The 20,124-nt window shown below is 47.3% G+C and overlaps 1 protein-coding gene across 3 annotated transcripts in view; it reads left to right on the top strand.

Moving 5' to 3' along the window:
* Nucleotides 1-16,362: 16,362 nt before the first annotated feature.
* Nucleotides 16,363-20,124, top strand: part of RABEP1 (rabaptin, RAB GTPase binding effector protein 1) — a 102,074-nt gene continuing 98,312 nt past the window's right edge. For 2 of the 3 annotated variants that reach the window (XM_042915157.1, XM_042915158.1), the window contains exon 1: nucleotides 16,364-16,421. In XM_042915157.1, coding sequence (XP_042771091.1) covers nucleotides 16,388-16,421 — 34 coding nt within the window. In that variant the 5' untranslated portion in view covers nucleotides 16,364-16,387. Of the gene's footprint in view, nucleotides 16,422-20,124 lie in introns of all 3 variants that reach the window. The other variant, XM_042915160.1, reaches the window with a different exon arrangement.

Raw genomic sequence — 20,124 nt, 5'->3', positions numbered from 1 at the left:
TGCCGCCCAAGGTTGACTTGAACAACTCACTCTTGTAGAATGCGTTTCTCCGTTGGTGTGATTTTGCCCCCTAGGGGAAAATTTGGTAATACCTGGGGACGTTTTGGGTCACAGCTGGGGAGGCGTATGTTAGTTCTTTTGGATTGCTCTGGCAAAATAACATAGGCTGTTGAGACACGTGGCTTATAAAAACAGAAATTTCTTCCTCACGGTTCTGGAGGCTGGAAAGTCCAAGCTGTGGCCAACAGGTTCAGTGTCTGTCGAGGGTCTGCTTCCCGGCCCACAGATGGCTGTCGTTTTGCTATAAGCTCAGATGGGGAAAGGCAGAGGGAACGTTTATAGGACACTTTATAGGTTAAAGGACACTAATAACATTCGTGAGGGCTCTGCACTCCTGACCTAGTCACATCCAGAGGCTCCTGCCTCCTAATGTCACCACCCTGGGGATTAGGACATAAACATATGCATTTTGGGGAGACACATCCAGTCTACAGCAATGTTCTACTGGCATGTGACGGGGAGGGGCCAGACGCACTTCCAAATATCCTACGATGTCTAGAAGTGTCCCTACAATAAAGTATCCAGGGGCGCCTGAGTGGCTCAGTCCGTTAAGCCTCCGACTTTGGCTCAGGTCATGATCTCACAGTCTGTGGGTTTGAGCCCCGCATCAGGCTCTGTGCTGACAGCTTGGAGCCTGGAGCCCGCTTCGGACTCTGTGTCTCCCTCTCTCTCTGCCCTTCCCCGACTTGTGCTCTCTCTCTCTCTCTCTCTCTCTCTTAAAAATAAATAAACATTAAAAAAAAAATTATCCAGCCTGAAACGTCAGTAGTGCTACGGTTAAGAACCCCTTGCCCACCTGTCTCTAATTGTTTACTTTGATTTAGATTCACGTTTATTTATTTTTTTAAATGTTTATTTTTGAGACAGAGAGAGACAGAGCATGAACGGGGGAGGGGCAGAGAGAGAGAGAGGGAGACACAGAATCCGAAGCAGGCTCTGGGCTCCGAGCCGTCAGCACAGAGCCCGACGCGGGGCTTGAACCTCGAACTGTGAGATCATGACCTGAGCCGAAGTCAGAGGCTCAACCGACTGAGCCACCCAGGCACCCCCACCATTGTTCATTTTGGTGCCCGCGTTGTCACCGGTCAGCTAGTGTGAGTCACTGTAAGTTGCCCCTGTGTCCTTTCCACATTTTCATTCATCTCTCAGCTTGCTTTTTACTCTGTGTCTTTTTTGTAAGTTTTTCGCTAATCTCCAGCACATGGTAAATTCTCATTAACCTATCATTTTTATCATCCTTATTTCATTCAGTAAAAATATTCCTATTCATAGCCACTCCAGTTTTTTACTGTTTTCACCCTACCGGGAACAATTCACAATAAACTTGCTTGTACTGGTAGGGATATTCTTTTATGTTAGTATTTTTATTTGAGTAGAAAGGTTCCCAACAGTGGGATTGTTGTCACTAGGTATGTGCATATTTATTTATTTTTATTTTTATTAAAAAAAATTTTTTTTTAACATTTATTTATTTTTGGGACAGAGAGAGACAGAGCACAAACGGGGGAGGGGCAGAGAGAGAGGGAGACACAGAATCGGAAGCAGGCTCCAGGCTCTGAGCCGTCAGCCCAGAGCCCGACGCGGGGCTCGAACTCATGGACCGCGAGATCGTGACCCGAGCCGAAGTCGGACGCTTAACCCACTGAGCCACCCAGGCGCTCCGGTATGTGCATATTTAAACTTTTAATCCGTACAGTAGGATCTGGGAGCCCGGGGGGCTCAGTCGGTTGAGCGTCCCACTCTTGATTTTGGCTCAGGTTAAGGTCTCGAAGTTGTGGGATCAAGGCCCACGTTGGGCTCTGTGCTGACAACATGGAGCCTGCTTGGGATTCTCTGTCTCTCTCTCTCTGTGTCCCTCCCCGGCTTGCTCTCTCTTTCTAAATAAATAAATAAACATTAAAAAAGAATATAAATACGCAGAGTGAGATCATTGTACAAAAAGTTATTTCATTTCACATGTGCACCTGCTAAGTGAGAGAGTACCCTTCTCTCTATCTTTGACCAGCACAGATTATTCCGGGCCCTGGTAGGTTCCTGCACCTCTGGTGGGTGAACAGTGTGTTTACCTGACTGCTAGAGAGCTTGAACCTCTCTGCGTTTGCTTAATGGCCGCATGCACTCCCCAAGTTGCCATTTCTACCCTTGCCTCTTTGATTTCCCATGGTACTGTTTGTCTTGCTGTCATCGATTTCTAGGAGCTGAATATATACATGATACCATTAAGCCTTTGATTATCATTTATATTGCTAATATATGCCTTTGGTCTTTTGCCATACATCCTGCATCACATATTCTGTATCTCGTTTCAGAAAGGATAATACCAATCTAAACGAATGCTTTCTCTAGTTCATGAAAAGATTATCTTTTTTTTTTTTGAATGTTTATTTTTGAGAGAGAGAGAGAGAGAGAGAGAGAGAATGAGTCGGGGAGGGGCAGAGAGAGAGGGAGACACAGAATGGGAAGCAGGCTCCAGGCTCTGAGCTGTCAGCCCAGAGCCTGACGTGGGGCTTGAACTCACAAACCGCGAGATCATGACCTGAGCTGATGTCAGACCCTTAACCGACTGAGCCACCCAGGCACCCTTTTCTTTCTTTCTTTCTTTCTTTCTTTCTTTCTTTCTTTCTTTCTTTCTTTCTTTCTTTCTTTCTTTCTTTCTTTCTTTCTTTCTTTCTTCTTTTTCTTTCTTGTAGGCTTCATGCTCAACGTGGAGCCCAATGAGGGCTTTGAACTCATGACCCTCAGACCAAGATCTAAGCTGAGATCAAGAGTCAGATGCTTAACCAACAGAGCCACCCAGGAGCCCCTAAAATATTCTTTTTTTTTTTTTTTTAATATTCTTTATACATGGATAAGGTGCATTTGCACTGTGTAGGTAGAATTATTTTCTCCACTAGAGTAGGAGTGGATTATTATGTCCCCACCCCCTCCCTTACACACATAATCCTGAATGTGCAGAAGAGTGTTGGGACCATGATAAGCATTCGATACATGTGTACTCAGCCGATGAATTTTAAAGTTTCAGCACCCCATCTATAAAAAGAAAATAACGTTACCCTGTCACGGCACAACGGCTGGAATCATTTTATATCAAATTTGGAAGCTACTTAGGATAGTCTGAATGAAAACATAGGCTATCAAATTCACCAGGAGTGGGGTTAGAAATGGGAGGGATCACCTCAAAGATTATACTCACCTTTCCTCCTTGGTAGCTCCAAGCATTGGTTTCTTCTTTTGAACATTTACCTCTTGTTTTTATTTTAATTCCAGCGTAGTTAACTTAGTGTTATATTCATTTTGGGTGTAAAATACAGTGATTCGACACGTCCGTATATCACCCAAGGCTCTCACGACAGGTGCACTCCTTAACCCCCATCACCTATTTCCCCCACTCCCACCCCCACCCTCTCTGGTGACCATCAGTTTCTTCTCTATGGTTAAGAGTCGGTCTCTTTTTTATTTGTTTTGTTTCTTGAATTCCACATATGAGTGAAATCTTATGCTATTTGTCCTTCTCTGACTGACTTACGTCACTTAGCGTCATACTCCCTAGTTCTGCCCACGTTGTTACGAGTGTTTGAGTTTTTTTTAAAAATTTTTTTTTTTTTCAACATTTTTTATTTATTTTTGGGACAGAGAGAGACAGAGCATGAATGGGGGAGGGGCAGAGAGAGAGAGGGAGACACAGAATCGGAAACAGGCTCCAGGCTCCAGGCTCCGAGCCAGCAGCCCAGAGCCTGACGCGGGGCTCGAACTCACGGACCGCGAGATCGTGACCTGGCTGATGTCGGACGCTTAACCGACTGCGCCACCCAGGCGCCCCTTTTTTTTTTTTTTTTTTAAATTTTTTTTTTTTTCAAGAGTTTTTTAAATTGTCTTAATCTTCTTTGCTTTTGTTCTGTTTTGTGTTTGCATTTGTTCTTGTTTGTTTTTTTATGGGGCGTGCTATTCAGATGAACTGGGTACCAGATGTGTTCTCTGTGTATCTTCCCTTCTAAGACCTTCCAGTGAACAGAGCAAAAATCATGGAGTCTTTTTTTTTTTTTAATTTTTTTTTTATTAAGTTTATTTAGTTTTGAGACAGAGAGAGACAGAGCATGAACGGGGGAGGGGCAGAGAGAAAGGGAGACACAGAACCGGAAGCAGGCTCCAGGCTCTGAGCCGTCAGCCCAGAGCCCGACGCGGGGCTCGAACTCACGGACCGCGAGATCGTGACCTGAGCTGAAGTCGGAGGCTTAACCGACTGAGCCACCCAGGCGCCCCCATGGAGTCTTGAAAAATATGTACATTTTTAGAAATCATATGTTTACATTAATATCACCAATGCAACGTCAACAAATGCCACCACGCCTTTGTCCTTCTGTGTTTATATCTTTCCTCTCTCACGGTGAGAGTCCTAGTTCTCAAAAAAAAAAAAAAAAATCAACATATTTGTGCATTTGGTCTATTCTATGTTATACCCAAAATATTGTGACAATGACTCCTTACATGGTGATTTTTATGAGACTCTGATTTATGCTGTTTCCTTTCGTGAAAAAAAAAAAAAAAAAGAATACGGATAGAAGCAGCTTCGGAATGGCAGGGTAAAGGTCTCCGAAAATCTGCTCCTCCATAGAAGCAACAAAAACACTGGCAAAAAGGGTCAAAATCCCCCTTTTTTTTTTAGAACTCTAGAAATTAACCAAAGGCTTGCTAAAATCCGAGAAGGATCTATTGAAGAGAAAAGCCAAAGTTAGGTAAGAACAGAAAGCTTTCTGGCATTTTAATTTACCCTATTCCCATCCCCCCCCCTTATCTATCTATCTATCTATCTACCTGAGAGTGGGGGAGGGGCGGGGAGAGAGGGAGGGAGAGAGTGAGAGAGAGGGAGAAAATCCTAAGCAGGCTCCATACTCAGCGCAGAGCCCAACTTGGGGCTCAATCCCATGCCCCTGGGATCATGACCTGAGCTGACTCAAGAGTTAGACGCTCAACTGTCTGAGCCCCTGAGTCACCCCGGCCCCTCTCCTTATCTTTGTAATAGACTGGAAACTGTAGTAGCTAATGACAGCTGCCAGCCTAGAAGCCACTAGAGGGGCCAGAATAGGTTTGAACTTCCCCCCAAATCCCCAACCCAGAAGACCAGTCACCTTTTGATCTGTCTGGCGACTCCTAAAAAATCTCCACTCTTAGGGCTTGTTTTTATTTGAACTGACTCAGAGCTTACTCCCTGCAAACAGCCCTATCCCCGGGGCATTTGTTGGAGGAAAAAAAAAAAAAAAAGCAACCAAAACAGTTGCAATTGTTTGACATCATAGCTCCCAAGGTGGTAATACCAGTTGGAGCTGATAAGAGGCGGACTGAAGAAGCTGAACGGAAAAGCTAGGGAATGACATGTCCACGGAGGGCTTTGATAATCTCGGACTTCTAGGGACTCCAGAAGGACACGTGGGCAGGGCTGTGCACATGTGTGAGAGATACTCGAGAGGCCCCAATCTCTCATTTCTAACCGACCTTGAGGTTTTGTACAAGCAGGAAATGAAGGGTCAAGCAGAGTTAAGCGCCCGACTTCGGCTCAGGTCAGGATCTCACGGTTTGTGAGTTCGAGCCCCGTGTCGGGCTCTGTGCTAACAGCATGGAGCCTGCTTGGGATTCTCTCTCTCTCTCTCTCTCTCTCTCTCCCTGTCTCTCTGCCCCTCCCCTGCTCGCTCTGTCTCTCTCTCAAAATAAATAAATAAATAAACTTAAAAAAAAAAAAAAAAAGAACCATACAAAGATGTTCATGCCCATCACATCTATTCAACATTAGACTGGAAATTCTACCCAGGGAAATTAGGTAAGAAAATGAAACAAAAGACATCCAGATTGGAAAGAAAGAAGTACAACTATATTCTCAGATGACGTGATCTTGTATCCAGAAAATCCTAAGAAAGTCCGCTAAAAACCGTCAGACCTAATAAATGAGTTCAGCAAGGGTGAAGGATACAAGACGAATATATAAAAATCAGTTGTATGTCCATACATTAGCAGTGAAAACTCCAAAACTGAAATTAAGAAATCAATTCCATGTACAATAACTCAAGAATGATGAAATGCCTAGGGATAAATTTAACAAAAGAAGAGTGAAGTCTATACTCTAAAAACTATGAAACATCATTGAAAGAAATTTAAGACAGAAAAAATGGAAAAACATACCATCTTCATGGCTTGGAAGATTTTATCTCGTTAAGATGACATCACTTCTGGGGCGCCTGGGGGGCTCAGTCGGTTGGGCGTCCGACCTCGGCTCAGGTCATGATCTCACGGTCTGTGAGTTCGAGCCCCGCATTGGGCTCCGTGCTGACAGCTCAGAGCCCGGAGCCTGTTTCGGATTCTGTGTCTCCCTCTCTCTGACCCTCCCCCGTTCATGCTCTGTCTCTCTCTGTCTCAAAAATAAATAAACGTTAAAAACAAATTAAAAAAAAAAAGATGACACCACTTCTCAAAATGATCTATAGATTCAAAACGATGCCTTTTAATATCCCAGCTGGTTTCTTTGAAGACATTGACAAATTGATCCTAGAACGCATTTGGGACTCCAAGGAGCCCATAACAGCCAAAACAATCTTAACAAAGAACAAAGTTGGAAGCCTCACATTTCTTGATTTCAAAATATCATACGTGTCCTAAGAGAACTGAATCCAGAATATAAAAAGAACTCTTACAACTCAACAGTATAAAGCAAAATAACCCAATTTAAAAAAATGGGCAAAGGAGCCGAAGAGACGTTTCTCCCAAGAAGATACACAAATGGTTCATAAACACATGAAAAGATGTTCAGTATCTTTAGCCAGCAGGGAAATGCCATTCCAAGCCTCACTAAGCTTCCACCCCACCCCAATAGGGTGGCTAAAATTAGAAAAGAAAAATAGAGAAAATAAGTAACAAGTGTTGGCAGAGACGCGGGAAATTTGGAACCCTCACCTCTTGTGCAGTTCATTGTAAAATGGTGTCCCTCTTTGGAAGACAGTCTGACCGTTTCTCAAAATGCTAAACACAGAGTTACTGTAGGAACCAGTGACTTCACTCATCGTTATACGAAATGATATGAAAACATGTGTCTATACAACTTGTACGTGAATATTCACAGCAGCGTTCCATGGAAATACCCCAAATGTTCCTGAATTGATGAATGGATAAACAAAACGTGGCGTACCCATAAGAGAATCCTAGCGAGCCACAGAAGGAACCAAAACATCGACACAGGCTACGACGCGAATGAATCTCGGAAACATTATGCTTAGTGAAGGAAGCCAGACACAAAAGATCACGTATCTATGAGTCGGCTTGTATGAAATGTCCAGAACGGGAAAATCCACATACACGGAAAGCAGGTAAGTGTTTGCCCGGCACCGGAGGGAGAAGAGAATAGGGGGTCACTCTGGCGGGTATGGGACCGCTTCTGGTGCTGACGCTCTAGAATTGACTGTGGTGATGGTTGCATATCCTCGTGAATGTACTGAATACCACTGACGTGTATACTTTAAGATGATGAGTTTCATGTTCTGTGAATTATATTTCAATAAGACTGTAGTAAAAATTAGGACATACAGAATATATAGGCTTCTTTCTCCATTAAAAAAAAAGATTTTATTTTAAAATAATCTCCACCTCCAACCTGGGGCTAGAACTCATGACCCCGAGATCAAGAGTCGCACAGTCCACCGAGGGAGCCATCCAGGCGCCCCTCCTCACTTCTTACACGAAATGTGGCACACGCTATATACTCTTTGACTTCTGCTTTCTTTCCCACTTAGCAATGTGTCTTGGCATTCATTTCTTTTCCAAAAAAAATTTTTTTTAACGTGTATTCATTTTTGAGAGCAGAGGGAGAGGGAGACACAGAATCCGAAGCAGGCTCCAGGCTCCTAGCTGGACAGAGCCCGACACGGGGCTCGAACCCACGAACCGCTAGATCGTGACCTGAGCCGAAGTCAGACGCTCAACCGACTGAGCCACCCAGGTGCCCTCAGGATGATCTCTTTAAAAGTGTAAATCAAGTCTTATAGTTCTTCTGTTTAAAACTCTCCGATAGCTTCCCACAGCAGGTGGAATCAAAGAGAACGTGTAATTCAATTCCTTGCTGTGGCTTCAGCATCTCACAAAAGTTGACGTTTGCTGGACCCCTCCAGTCCTTCCCCTGCCCCAGTCATTGTGGCTTGCTTTTGTCTCCTGAACAGGCCAGCCTTGTTAGACTCTCAGGATTTTTCCAAGTTTGTCCTCTCTTTGCGTGAATATTCTTTCCCGCCACGTCTTCCCATAGCTGCCCCCATCTTCCCTCTTGGGTCTCTGCCAAAAATTGCCCTATCCTCTACCGCTCTAGTTAATTTTATTCAGAGCCTCTCCCCAAACCAGTTGCTGTTTGGGACCTCTCTCTTATATGAACAAATTCCTCCTCCCCCCAGTCCCCGCCCCGTCCCATTTTAAAACACTCATTTGAGGTTGTTTTTTTTTTTAATTTCTTGCAACAAAAATAATTCCATTTTTATTTGATTTTATGTTTTTAGCGTTTGTTTATTTTTGAGACAGCATGAACAGGGGATGGGCAGAGAGGGGGGTGGGGAACAGAGGATCTGAAGCAGACTCTGAAGCAGCTGTCAGGGTGGAGTCCTCTTGGGTTTCTCTCTCCCTCTCTCTCTGCCCCTCGCCCCCCCCCAAAATAAATAAATAAACTTAAAAAAATAATATGTTAAGAATTCCTCCGAATCGGGCACCTGGGTGGCTTAGTCGGTGAAGCGTTCAACTTTGGCTCAGGTCATGATCTCACGCTTCATGAGTTCAAGCCCCACATGGGGCTCTGTGATGACAGCTCAAAGCCCTCTTCGGATCCTCTGTCCCCCTCTCTCTGCCCTCCCCCCCAATAAATAAACATTAAAAAAAAGAATTGCTTCGAGTCAATAAATAGTAAAAGGCAAACAACCAATGACAAATGGGCAAAAGATATATAGAATTCCATAGTAGACAAATACAAACAGCTTAAAAAATATTAAAAGATCCCTAGCCTCACTGATATTCAGGGAAATGGCTTCTTAAAATGACATTACTGCATAATCTTTTGTCCACCCGATTGGCAGACAAAAAAAAAATGATAAAAGCCAGGGTTGGCAAGGATATGCGGAAATGAACACGTTCACACACTGATGGTAGGAGTGTATGATGATGTGACACTTTTTTTTTTTTTAACATTTGTTTATTTATTTAAGTGATCACCCAACGCAGGGCTCAAACCCATGACACTGAGATCAAGAGTCACACACTCCACCGACTGAGCCAGCCAGGCGCCCCAGGCGTGATGCTTTTTGAGAGTAATGTGTCAGCCTCTGTTATAACAAAAAGCATTCAGGACTTTTGATCTGGTAATTCCAAGTAGGTAGATAAGACTTCTGGATAACCACTCACGTAAATGCCTAAATAGGAATGTGTGTTCCTTGCAGCAATGCTTGTAAGGAAAAATTGTAATTGACTCCATTTACCAAAATGGAAAATTATGTGAGAGCTAAAAGAAGTAAGGAGAAGGGTAACTTGAGAATCCTGTGTGCAATGTGCTCTTATCTATGTGAGGAACATGGGACAGGGACACCTGTTTCTGCATGCGGATAAGTGCAGAGAAAACTGTCTGAAAGGATTCATATGAAACCGATCCCAGTAGTTCGCCTTGGGGAGGAGTGTGGAGTTTCTTGCGTGTTGCAGGGAGGGGTTGAGGGGGTACTTTTGCTTTGTCTGGATTAAAAAAAAAAAAAATTAGAATTTTCCTGGAGTAATTTGAAAAAAGTATACAGGAAGCGAAAATCAAAATAACTTCTGGAGTTAGTGTTAAAAATTCTACAAGTGTGGGGCGCCTGGGTGGCTCAGTCGGTTAAGCGTCCGACTTCTGCTCAGGTCACGATCTCGCGGTCCGTGAGTTCGAGCCCCGCGTCGGGCTCTGTGCCGACAGCTCAGAGCCTGGAGCCTGTTTCAGATTCTGTGTCTCCCTCTCTCTCTGACCCTCCCCTGTTCATGCTCTGTCTCTCTCTGTCTCAAAAATAAATAAACGTTAAAAAAAAAAATTCTACAAGTGAATTTAGTTGACAACGGCATAGAAGTGTGGGGTACTTGGTGATACCTGAGACACGGTTAGCCAGCCCCGGCAGCGAAAAAGCATAAGCTTTGGAGTCAGGCCAACTTGGATTGGAGTACTGGTTCTCCCATTTGCTGTGTGACTTGGGCCAATCATTCAACCTCTCTGAGCCCTGGGATAAGAAATGGAATCTACAGGAAAGAGCTGTTAAGAGGATCGTTGACATAATACAGGTAAAAGTCTCTAGTACATACTAGGTGCTCAGTTAAGCGGTGGGAATTATTAGTAATAACGATTAAAATTATGGTCTGTAACCCAATAAGAATTGAGAAGCAGATGAATTAAATCACACAGATTTAATCTGCAGATTGTAGGTCTCGCCACCAAGGATTCATTATTATTTCTTCCATATATTCCTCGTGTTATTCATTTGCTTATCCATTCATTCGCTCGATAAGTACATGCTGAGCACTTGTTACGTTAGGCCGTAGACATACAACATTAAAAATAACTGCGTGCCTTGGGGCGTCTGGGTGGCTCAGTCGGTTAAGCGTCCGACTTCGGCTCAGGTCACGATCTCGGGGTTTGCGAGTTGGAGCCCCACATCGGGCTCTCCGTGGTGACAGCTGGAGCCTGGAGGCTGCTTTGTATTCTGTGTCTCCCTCTCTCTCTGCCCCTCCCCCGCTCACGCTCTGTCTCTCAAAAATGAACAAAAAAAAAAAAGAAAAAAAAATAACTGTGTGCCTCTTTTCTGGGACTTGACAACTTCCCCCGATGGGAGAAAGGGACATGTAGCTAGTTGGCAGAGTAACATGGGAGTTACCCGTGTGGACATTGGACCCAAACTCGGGTCTCATTCCCAGCTCTATCACTTACTAGCTCTGTGACCTTGGATTGGTTAACTTCTTTGGTCCCATCATCTATAAAATGAGTTGTCGATATTTCTCACCTCTGCTCTCCTCCTGTCCCCATTGTAAGGTTCTTAAGGAGATTAGATGAGCTGATACAAGGGTAAAGCACTTTGCCCAGTGCCTGGCCCATGGAACGCCTTAGTAAACATCAGCTACTTTTCTTTCCAGGCAGTTATGCCACTGTGGGGTTGATATTATAAACGGGGAATTCTAAGAGTCAGGAGCACCCATCAGATCTAAAGGTGCTTGTCTATCTGGCAAACTATGTATATTAAGTAATAATGGATCCCTCTAGATCATTAATCAACAGCTAATATAAAACTGGAATAAGAGGGGTGCCTGGGTGGCTCGGTGGGTTAGGCGTCCGGCTTTGGCTCAGATCATGATCTCCTGGCCCATAAGTTCGAGCCCCACACGGGGCTCTGGGCTGACAACTCACAGCCTGGAGCCTGCTTCGGATTCTCTGACTCTCCCCCGCTCACACTGACTCGCTCTCTCAAAAAATAAATATTCAAAAAAAGAAAAAACTAAAACAAAACTGAAATAAGAATGTCTAATCAGCATCAGATAAGCAATGTGGTATAACTTCTGTCCAAAGCAAATAAACTTGATGCTTAATTAATTGAACTTTTAAATGTATTTATTAAAAATTTTTTTTAAATGTTTATTCATTTTTTGAGAGACGAAGAGAGACAGAGTATGAGTGGGGAAGGGGCAGAGAGAGGGAGACACAGAATCCGAAGCAGGCTCCAGGCTCCGAGCGGTCAGCACAGAGCCCGACGCGGGGCTCAAACTCATGAACTTTGAGATCACGACCTGAGCCGAAGTCGGACGCTCAACCGACTGAGCCACCCAGGCATCCCTATTTATTTATTTTGAGAGAGAGAGGGCAAGCACAAGCTGGGGAGGGGCAGAGAGAGAGGGAGAGAGGACCCCAAGCAGGCCCAGCACAGCTACTGCAGAGCCCGATGTGGGGCTCAAACCCACAAACCGTGAGCTCATGACCTGAGCCAAAACCAAGTCGGATGCAAAACCAAGTCAGATGCTGAGCCCTCCCAGGCGCCCCGAGAAACTTGACATTTTAGCCTTTAGGGCCTTATGTAGAGTGGGATGGTTCCGTTAAGCTTTGAAAATATTGGAAATTTCTGCCCTGGATTTCTAGAAATACCTTCACTGACCGACTACCAGGGTCCAGGGATCCCTCATCACCAGGATGGAAACTTCTGACCCAGGGAAAAGGAAGGAGGGGAGAGACAGAGAGGTGGAAGCAGATGTTTGCAGAGAAACTAACGCGTGAGGCATTGGCTGCTTTCTGTCTTTAGCCATCCTGATGCACCATGAGGCTGCTCTATTTTCGCCCTTTGAGCTAAGTCAACAGGGGCTCAAAGAGGTCAAAGTAGTGCATTCTGGGTCAGGAGCTAATCTGTGTCTTCTGATTCCAAGCCTGGAGTTCTTCCTTGGACACCAGCTTGCGTCTCGTGAGAGTGTGAGGAGGGAGGTCGTTCCTCGGTTGTGGTGCTCTCCGTGGTAGGTACACTTCTCTCCCTGGAGAGGGATGGGGCGAGGCAGGATTGGAGGGAGGATTACCCATCACCATCTTCCCACTCCAGGTCCCGGGAGGGGAAGGTTGCTGCTCTTGGGCGGGCGGCTGGACCAAGGGGTAATCAGGGAGACCAGGCGGGGGGATTGTGGCTGAGGACAGGATGGTGCCTGTGAGCTCTTCCTGGGCGCTCTTAGTGAGGAAGCCAGCACCCAGGTTGGGACTCCCCAAGTCTCCAGGTGTCTGGATACAGACAGCGCCCCTAGGGGAGTCCCCTTGGTTCCTGTCCTTTCCCCATAACCTTCATCAAAGGCCAGAGAAGTATGGTGCCTTGACCTTACTCCCTGGTTCCTTCCTGCCCTTGAGAATCTGGGTCGCGGAGAGAGAGAACCCTAACACCACTGAGTGCTCCTAGCTGAATCCCAGGCTGGGACACCTGGTCTGATAGCCATGTCTGCACAGGATAGAATTTTGAAATGACTTTATCTGGGAACATTTGGCTTATCTCCTCTGTGCCTGTTGTCCACCTTGTGCGTTGCTGTGCAGTAAAATGACATAATACATGGGAAAGCACCTAGTAAACTTTAAAATGCAGCGAACTTACTGTTGTCGTTGTTATTATAGCATCCCAAGGCTCAAGAGGACCGTAACGATGGCCTCATCTCATCCCCTAACTGGGGCAGGAATCCTTGTCGGGCACCTCTGACCAATTGCCAGCCAGCTCCCCCTGCATACTTGTTGTGACGGGGAGCTCACTCCTCGAAAGGTAGCTCCTTCTCTCCATGGTTCGCTCTTGTGGAGAAAAAGTTCCTCTTTGGGTTGAGTTGAAGTCTGCAATCGTTGGACACACATCACACATGTTCCCGCTGTTCTCCGGGATTTAAGGACAGCTTCATGTCCCCGGTCATCTTTGTTCCCACACTCCCTCCCCCTCTCCCCCCCTCCCCCAGAGTACCTGTCTCTGATATCCCTATGAACTTTGCACAGGATCATTTTTAGATTCTTCGTTCCCTGGAGTTCCATCCACTCCAGCTGGCCAGTGTCCCCCCCTGCAAAAAAGTGGTGCCCAGAACAAACACAGCCAACCCCTGCGGATGTGACCCGAGCGGGGCAAAGTGCGGGACAGGTTTCACCTCCTATCATCTACACTCTGTGACTGTATTAGTGCAGCACAAAAACAGTTGCATCAAATTTGCTCACTTGAAGCTTGTATTTTAAGCAAACATCCTGCAATCTTTCTCACCTAAACTACATCTGTGTCTCATGTTTGTAATTAGTTTAAATGGACCCAAGTTAAGAAATATCATGTAGCCATCACCTTAGAAGGCAAGCTTTCATGGGCTCTTCATCATATGACCCTCCGTCCCTGGTTCAGGGACCGTTGTTATTTCTCTGATACTTGCTTCCCTCCTGTGCTTAGTGTACTATGTATGCATAATGTTTAGTTCTGCCTGTTTGGGAGCTATATATAAATGGGATCATGCTGTATTGTATTGCTCTATAGTTTGCTTTTCCTCAAAACTATTTGAGATCCATCTATGTTGAATATGTAAGGGTAGTTTGTTCGTTATTGTTGCTGTAGAGTATTCCACTGTATGAATATTTTAAAATTTATTTATCCTACTGTTGGTGAACATTTGGGTTATTTAGTTGTTTATTGTATTATAAACTATGCCGCTTTGATGGGCGCCTGGGTGCACAGTCAGGTAAACGTCCGATTTCAGCTCAGGCCGTGAACTCAGGGTTTGAGTTCGAGCCCTGAGTTGGGCTCTGTGCTGACAGCTCAGAGCCTGGAGCCTGCTTCGGATTCTGCGTCTCCCTCTCTCTCTGTTCCTCCTCTGCTTGCACTCTCACTCTCTCTCTCTCTCTCTCTCTCAAAAATAAATAAAGATTAAAAAAAATTTAAGCTATGCCACCTTGAATATTCTTGTATGTGTCTCTTGGGGCACATGTGCAATGTAATTGATAAGCAATTATTTCATGTGTTTACATCTTGTCTCTCGGCTTCTTTCAGAATAGAGGAATCATGCCTTTTACACTTAATAAAGGCTTTGAGCACACACTGGTTCTCTCTAGAATATATACCTATGGGTGGAATTGCTGAGTCTTGGGATTTACGTAAAAGTACAAAAATATACACCTGCTCTTATCTGATTGTGTGCTCCCAACTGATTGCAACATTGCTTTTTTAAACACTTGCTTGGCATGGGGAGCTCTGGGTGTCCAAACCAGCAGCCTGACCATTTCTGACTGACCTTGATCTTGAGGGCCTGGCTTCAAGCCTCAGATTATCAATAGCAATAAAGATGCCTCTTACTCCCTGGAAAGAGTCCCTTCTAGAGAGGACACCAGCATCTGCTATCTTTATGGCCCCTACCTCGTGTTAGTCATCACAAGATAGAGGATGCACTGTGCTGCCCTATCCTGGACAGAAGACATTTGGGGGGAGTGGGCAGGGGAAATGATCCTGCTTGCTCTCTCAAAGGCACACCAGCCATCTGAGGATATTAACTGCTCAAAAAACTCAAGTCTGTATTTAGGTCCTCCCCTAATGCTAGCAGAATTTGGGACAAAAGTACAAACAGATGCTACCCGTCCACCTAAAATTATTTAAAATTACACATCATTCCACCCGTTAACCTTAATATATTCTATTCTACCTTGAGAAATGCGCATCTTCGGTGATGGGGAAGACCAGGGATTCAGAATTCCAGAACTCCTGAGATCCATGCACTTAACTGGGGTGGTAAGGGGAGCCCTGGCGGGGCTGGACTGTTGGCCCTTGGCCCCCTTTGTCTACACTGCACCTCAAATGTCCAGTTGGTGTGCCACCTCCTAAAAATACGGCTGCTGCTTAGCTACTCGGACACACGCCGTCTCTGCCCTGAAGAGGATGGACCCGGGAAGAGGCCACAGCCTCCAGCCATCTGGCGGGGGGATTCTGAGGTCACAGGCTCCCAGAACTTGGTCCTCAAGGGGGGGGGGGGCACATGTGTTAGGTGGGCATGTTCCCTGCACCCCGTGGGAGGACTGTGTCCAGACAGGGCCTCGGGCAGGCTCTCCAGTCGCGTGTAAGGGCGGTGCTGTCTGCACATCACCTCTCCTCTCCCGTCCCGATGAGCACGGGGGCTGAGTTTGGCTGTGTCCCCATCATCTATCACAGTACCTGGTCCCTGTAAGTCACCTGGCACACAGGTGCTCAATGCCAAGTACGCCAGAAACAGTGCCTCACACTTTCTTTCATTGATACCTTCCTCGGCCGCCACCCAGATGAGCCCTTGTGAGGTTCAGGGAGGTGAAGTGACTCGCCCAAGGTCACACAGCTACAAGGGGTAGAGGCTGGATTTGCACTCACTCGGCCACCCGGCCTCCTCGCTCGGCCTTTCGTCTGTGCTGGGGCGGCGGACTGCGAGCACCCCCCCTCCCCTCCACAGCCCCACGGCCCCTCGGTCCCTCCATCCTTTCTGCGCCCCTCTAGCCCTCCTCCCTCCTCCCGCCCGCCCCGCGCCGCCTGCTCCACCGCGCGAGGCCCCGCCCCTCCCCTCGGGCGACGTCACGTGCCGCCCGTCCCTCCCGCGCCTGCGCACTGCTTATTTCCCGCTGTCAGGATGAGGAGGCGGAGGTCGGCGCTCGGGTCCGTCTCTGCCCGCGGCTGTGGCGGCGCCGGCGGCTCCAGCCTTAGCGGTTCCTCCCTGGGCGGCGGCGGCGGCGGCTCGGTCGACGCCTCCTCCGCCAGCTGAGCCCCGCGGGAGCCCGGGACGCCGGCCGGCCGCCCGCCCCGCTCCCCGAGGCCGCCGCCCGGCCATGGCGCAGCCGGGCCCGGCTCCTCAGCCCGACGGTGAGGCGCCCACCATGGCCGGCGCGGCGGGCGCGGCCTGCCCCGCGGCGCGGGGGGACTCGGGCGGCGGGGGGCGCGCGCGGGCCCGGGGCCCCGCGGGGCGAGGCGGGCGCGCGCGCGGGGGCCGCGGGGGCGGCGGGGGCGGCGGGGGCGCGCGCGCGCGGGGAGGCCCGGCACGTGGGCCGCGCGGCGGGGAGGCTGCGGCCGGCGGGGCCTGGGCTGCGGGAGCCGACGGGACGCCCGGCTCAGGGCCCTCCCCGCGCGCGCCCCCGCCGGGGGCCGGGTGGCGTTCCCGGAGGGGCGGTGCGGCCTGATGGTAAGTGCCGGGGACCTGGGGGTCTGCAGGACCCGGACCCTCCTCTTCCCCTCCCCCCCAGCCCACCCCCCCCCCCCCCCCCCCCCCTCCCCGACGGGTCTGGGCACATTTAGCCTCTTTGACCTTCGGCTTGCTCATCAAGAGAGGCCAACGCGTGCCTTTGCACTTTCCCCGCGAAGACGGCCACCTGCGTGTGCGCCAGGCCAGCAGCATCCTTGCGGGGGCATTCGGGAATAATGAGGACGGTGGTGTTGGAATGTGCGAGTCGGGGAAACGGGTCTGCATAGCCCTTGCCCTCTTGGAAGGAGAGAGATCCCCCCCCCCCCCCCCCCCCCCAAATCCTAGGTCATCCAAGCTGGGTTGTCAGAGCCCTTCCTGATCTTCTGGGACGTGGGCTGAGCTCAAGACTTCAGAGCTCGACCACCTCGTCCCGGGGTTTACCGCCTGGAGTTGTGTTTGGAGACCGTGTGCTTGGCCCTTGGCCAAGTGTCTAGGTGAGAAAGTTCTTTCATGTGTGTTCTTGCAGTGGGCGTGTGTGCCTAGCAGTTTCCGTGTCAGCAGTGATGCTGGCGTGTGGCGCTGGGCGCACAGTAGGTGCTTAATAAACTTTGCCTTTGCTTGGGGTTGTCTCTGTAAAAAGCCGGTTCGTTCGTGGAAAACGGAGTCTTTGTTCTTGCCTTCGGGGAGCCCGAAACAATGTTATCAGATTTTAAGGCTAGCTGCTCTCTTGGAAGTGTGCTCTAGAGCCTGTTGGCCTTTGGTGTTAGGTTTTGTTAGTTGCCTATGGAGTTGCTGTGCATTCCGTTTCCGTGGGAGAGACGGGAGGGATCTCTGGTGGGCTCTCGCACCCGGGAGGCAAGCTGCCGTGTGGTCAGGCCGCACTTCTCACCTTTTGCATTTGGTGTCAGGGAGGAAAACTTTGCTTTTCCACAAACCCCTCTTTGTTACTGCTGACGGAGGCGGAATACCGAGAGCTCCAGTCGCTTCTGGTTCTGATCTGGAGGGGTAGGTATGCTTAGCTGGCCGCAACCTTCCCTGGAGTTGCATGGAAATAAATGTCTGGGGCAGCTCAGGTGACACCACTGCCTGGAATAAAAATTCTCTCCTCTTTTAAAGATGGGAAATGGTCTTCCTTGTAAATAGGCAGAAATGACTAAGCACTTGAAGGAGGGTAGGAAAAATTAGCTCTAGGAAGTCTTGTATCCTTGCTATTCTTAGTACAGGTTTATTCCCTGTTTTTCAAATCCTGTGACTCTGGGATGGGATTTAGTCTGTGTAGATTGCCATATTTATTTTCAATTAGTGTGGTAAGTGAGCAGCCACAGCCACTGTGTGCAGAAGGAGAGAGAATTCAGTATTTTCGAGTGCTTTGTGTCAGCGTCTTCTTAGAAGTTCATCTTGGGGATTTAATTTTTCTCTTTGGCCGAACTTAATATAGGTCACTTCTTAACACGTTAGCTTTCGGCACACTCGAATGTCTTAGCCCTGCTGAGTTTTAAAAATACATGCAGAATTCTTCTGTGTTGAATTGCCAGTAAAAGATCACTGTTTAGTTTTTTACTTTAATCTTGCCTGTCTCATTTTAGAAACAGCTGTCTTTTGGTTGACACTGTTTGTTTTCATTTGTTGACAGATCTTTGGTTTCCATGAGAATACAGTAGATGAAGAAAATAACTGATTTATGTGTAAATTCATAGGATGAAATGTAACTTTTTAAAAGCTTTTTAATTCCTTGTAAATTTATTGAAAAAGTATTTTGGTTTTTTTTTTGCTGGTGCATCTTAGTTTATTCACTTAGAATCAAGGTGATTTTAGTAGCCAAAGAAATTCCATGTACATTTAATTATCCCATTTTATCTCGAGAATTCAAAGACTATATACAATGTACACATTTTCAAATTTTAGTATTTTAAAATCGAAGTTAAACTACATCGTAGGTGCATTTGCTCTGATTTTTTATTTAAAAACCCTGCCTTGTAAAATTCCTCCATTAAAAAAGTATGCGTATTAAGAAAAACTAGGTCTCCTCCCATCTCCCAGAAGTCACCACTATTGTTTTTCCTTCTTGACTTTTTTCCTGTAGTTACACAGACATGCTAAATTTGCCACTGAGGTGGACAGGCTGTCCATATATAGGTCTGCAACTTGTCTGTCTCACTTAATAAATGTTAGCTGTATTTAAAATGTATTTGTAGATGGTTCTGTGGCTGTGTCCTGTGCTGTAAGTACTGAGTGCTTTATCTCAGGAGATCTTCCTACCAGGGAGGTGGCTACTGCTGCTATAATGTTTGGTGAGGAAACTGAAGCACAAAGAAGTGAAAAGTGCCTGGAGTTACCTATAGCTAGGATGTGGCGGGGAGAGGGGTGGGGGCGGATTCAAATCCAGCCCATCTGATGCCTGGGCCCTCTGGTCGGTTCACTGGATCACAGACTGCTTTCTGGGGTCAGCGTCCTGGATCTGCCTCACTCTTGTTCGGGAGTGTTTCGTCCCATGCGTGTACTGTGCATGAGTTATTTGCCGGTTTTTCTACTGATGGACAAGTAGATAGCTTTCAGGTTTTTCATTAGTTTATAAACGGTGCTGCGGTCGATAATCTTGTACCTGGTTTTCAGGTGCTCTTTTACTTCTGTAAGGTTACTGAATTCGAGGCTAGGAACTCTGAGTGGTTTAAATTTTGATGGCTATTGCTAGCTTGCTCTCCAAAAGGCGTCATTTACACGCCTGCCAGCAATGTGAGAGGTTGGGTTTCCTTTACACTCTTACCAGCCCTGGGGAAGGCCGCCGTCATTTTAAGTGTGTATCTTCTGATAGGTGAAAAGAGAGGATATTCTTCAGTTAACACATGTTTGCGTGCCTGGCTTTTGCTGAGCTCTGCATTAGGTTCTAGGAAATTCAGTGGTGAACAAAACCAGACCAGTCCCTGCTCCTTGGCAGTGAATCAGAGGCCCATTGACTAGCTGATCCCACAGACCAGTTTAAAACTCGGTATTCCACAAATACGAGTGTGTGGTACTTGCCAGGCACAGTTCCGGGTATTTGGAATCATTAGTGGGCAACACCGCTCATAACTGACCCTGTCTTAGTGTGGGGAGACAGATACTGAACAGATGTAAGAGAATAGTATGGATGGTCAGGTGGTAAATGCTGTGGAAGAAAAAAAGTAGTGTGAAAGGAAGGGGGATGGGTGGGTTTCAAATAGGGTGGTCGGAGCCTTATTGAGGAGATGATGTTGGAGCAGAGACTTGAAGGAGGTAGAGGTGTCAGCTGTGAGGCTGTCTGGAGGAAGAGGGTTCCAGACAGAGGGACCAGTTCTTGCCAATGCCTTGAGGAAGGGTGTGTCTGGCATGTCTGGGGAAGGGCCTGGAGGTCGGTGTGGCCAGAATGAA

This window comes from Panthera leo, chromosome E1, assembly GCF_018350215.1.
Source record: "Panthera leo isolate Ple1 chromosome E1, P.leo_Ple1_pat1.1, whole genome shotgun sequence".
Lineage (NCBI taxonomy): Eukaryota > Metazoa > Chordata > Mammalia > Carnivora > Felidae > Panthera > Panthera leo.
Note: the sequence above shows the minus strand (reverse complement) of the source record. Positions and strands in the feature narration are given on the sequence as shown.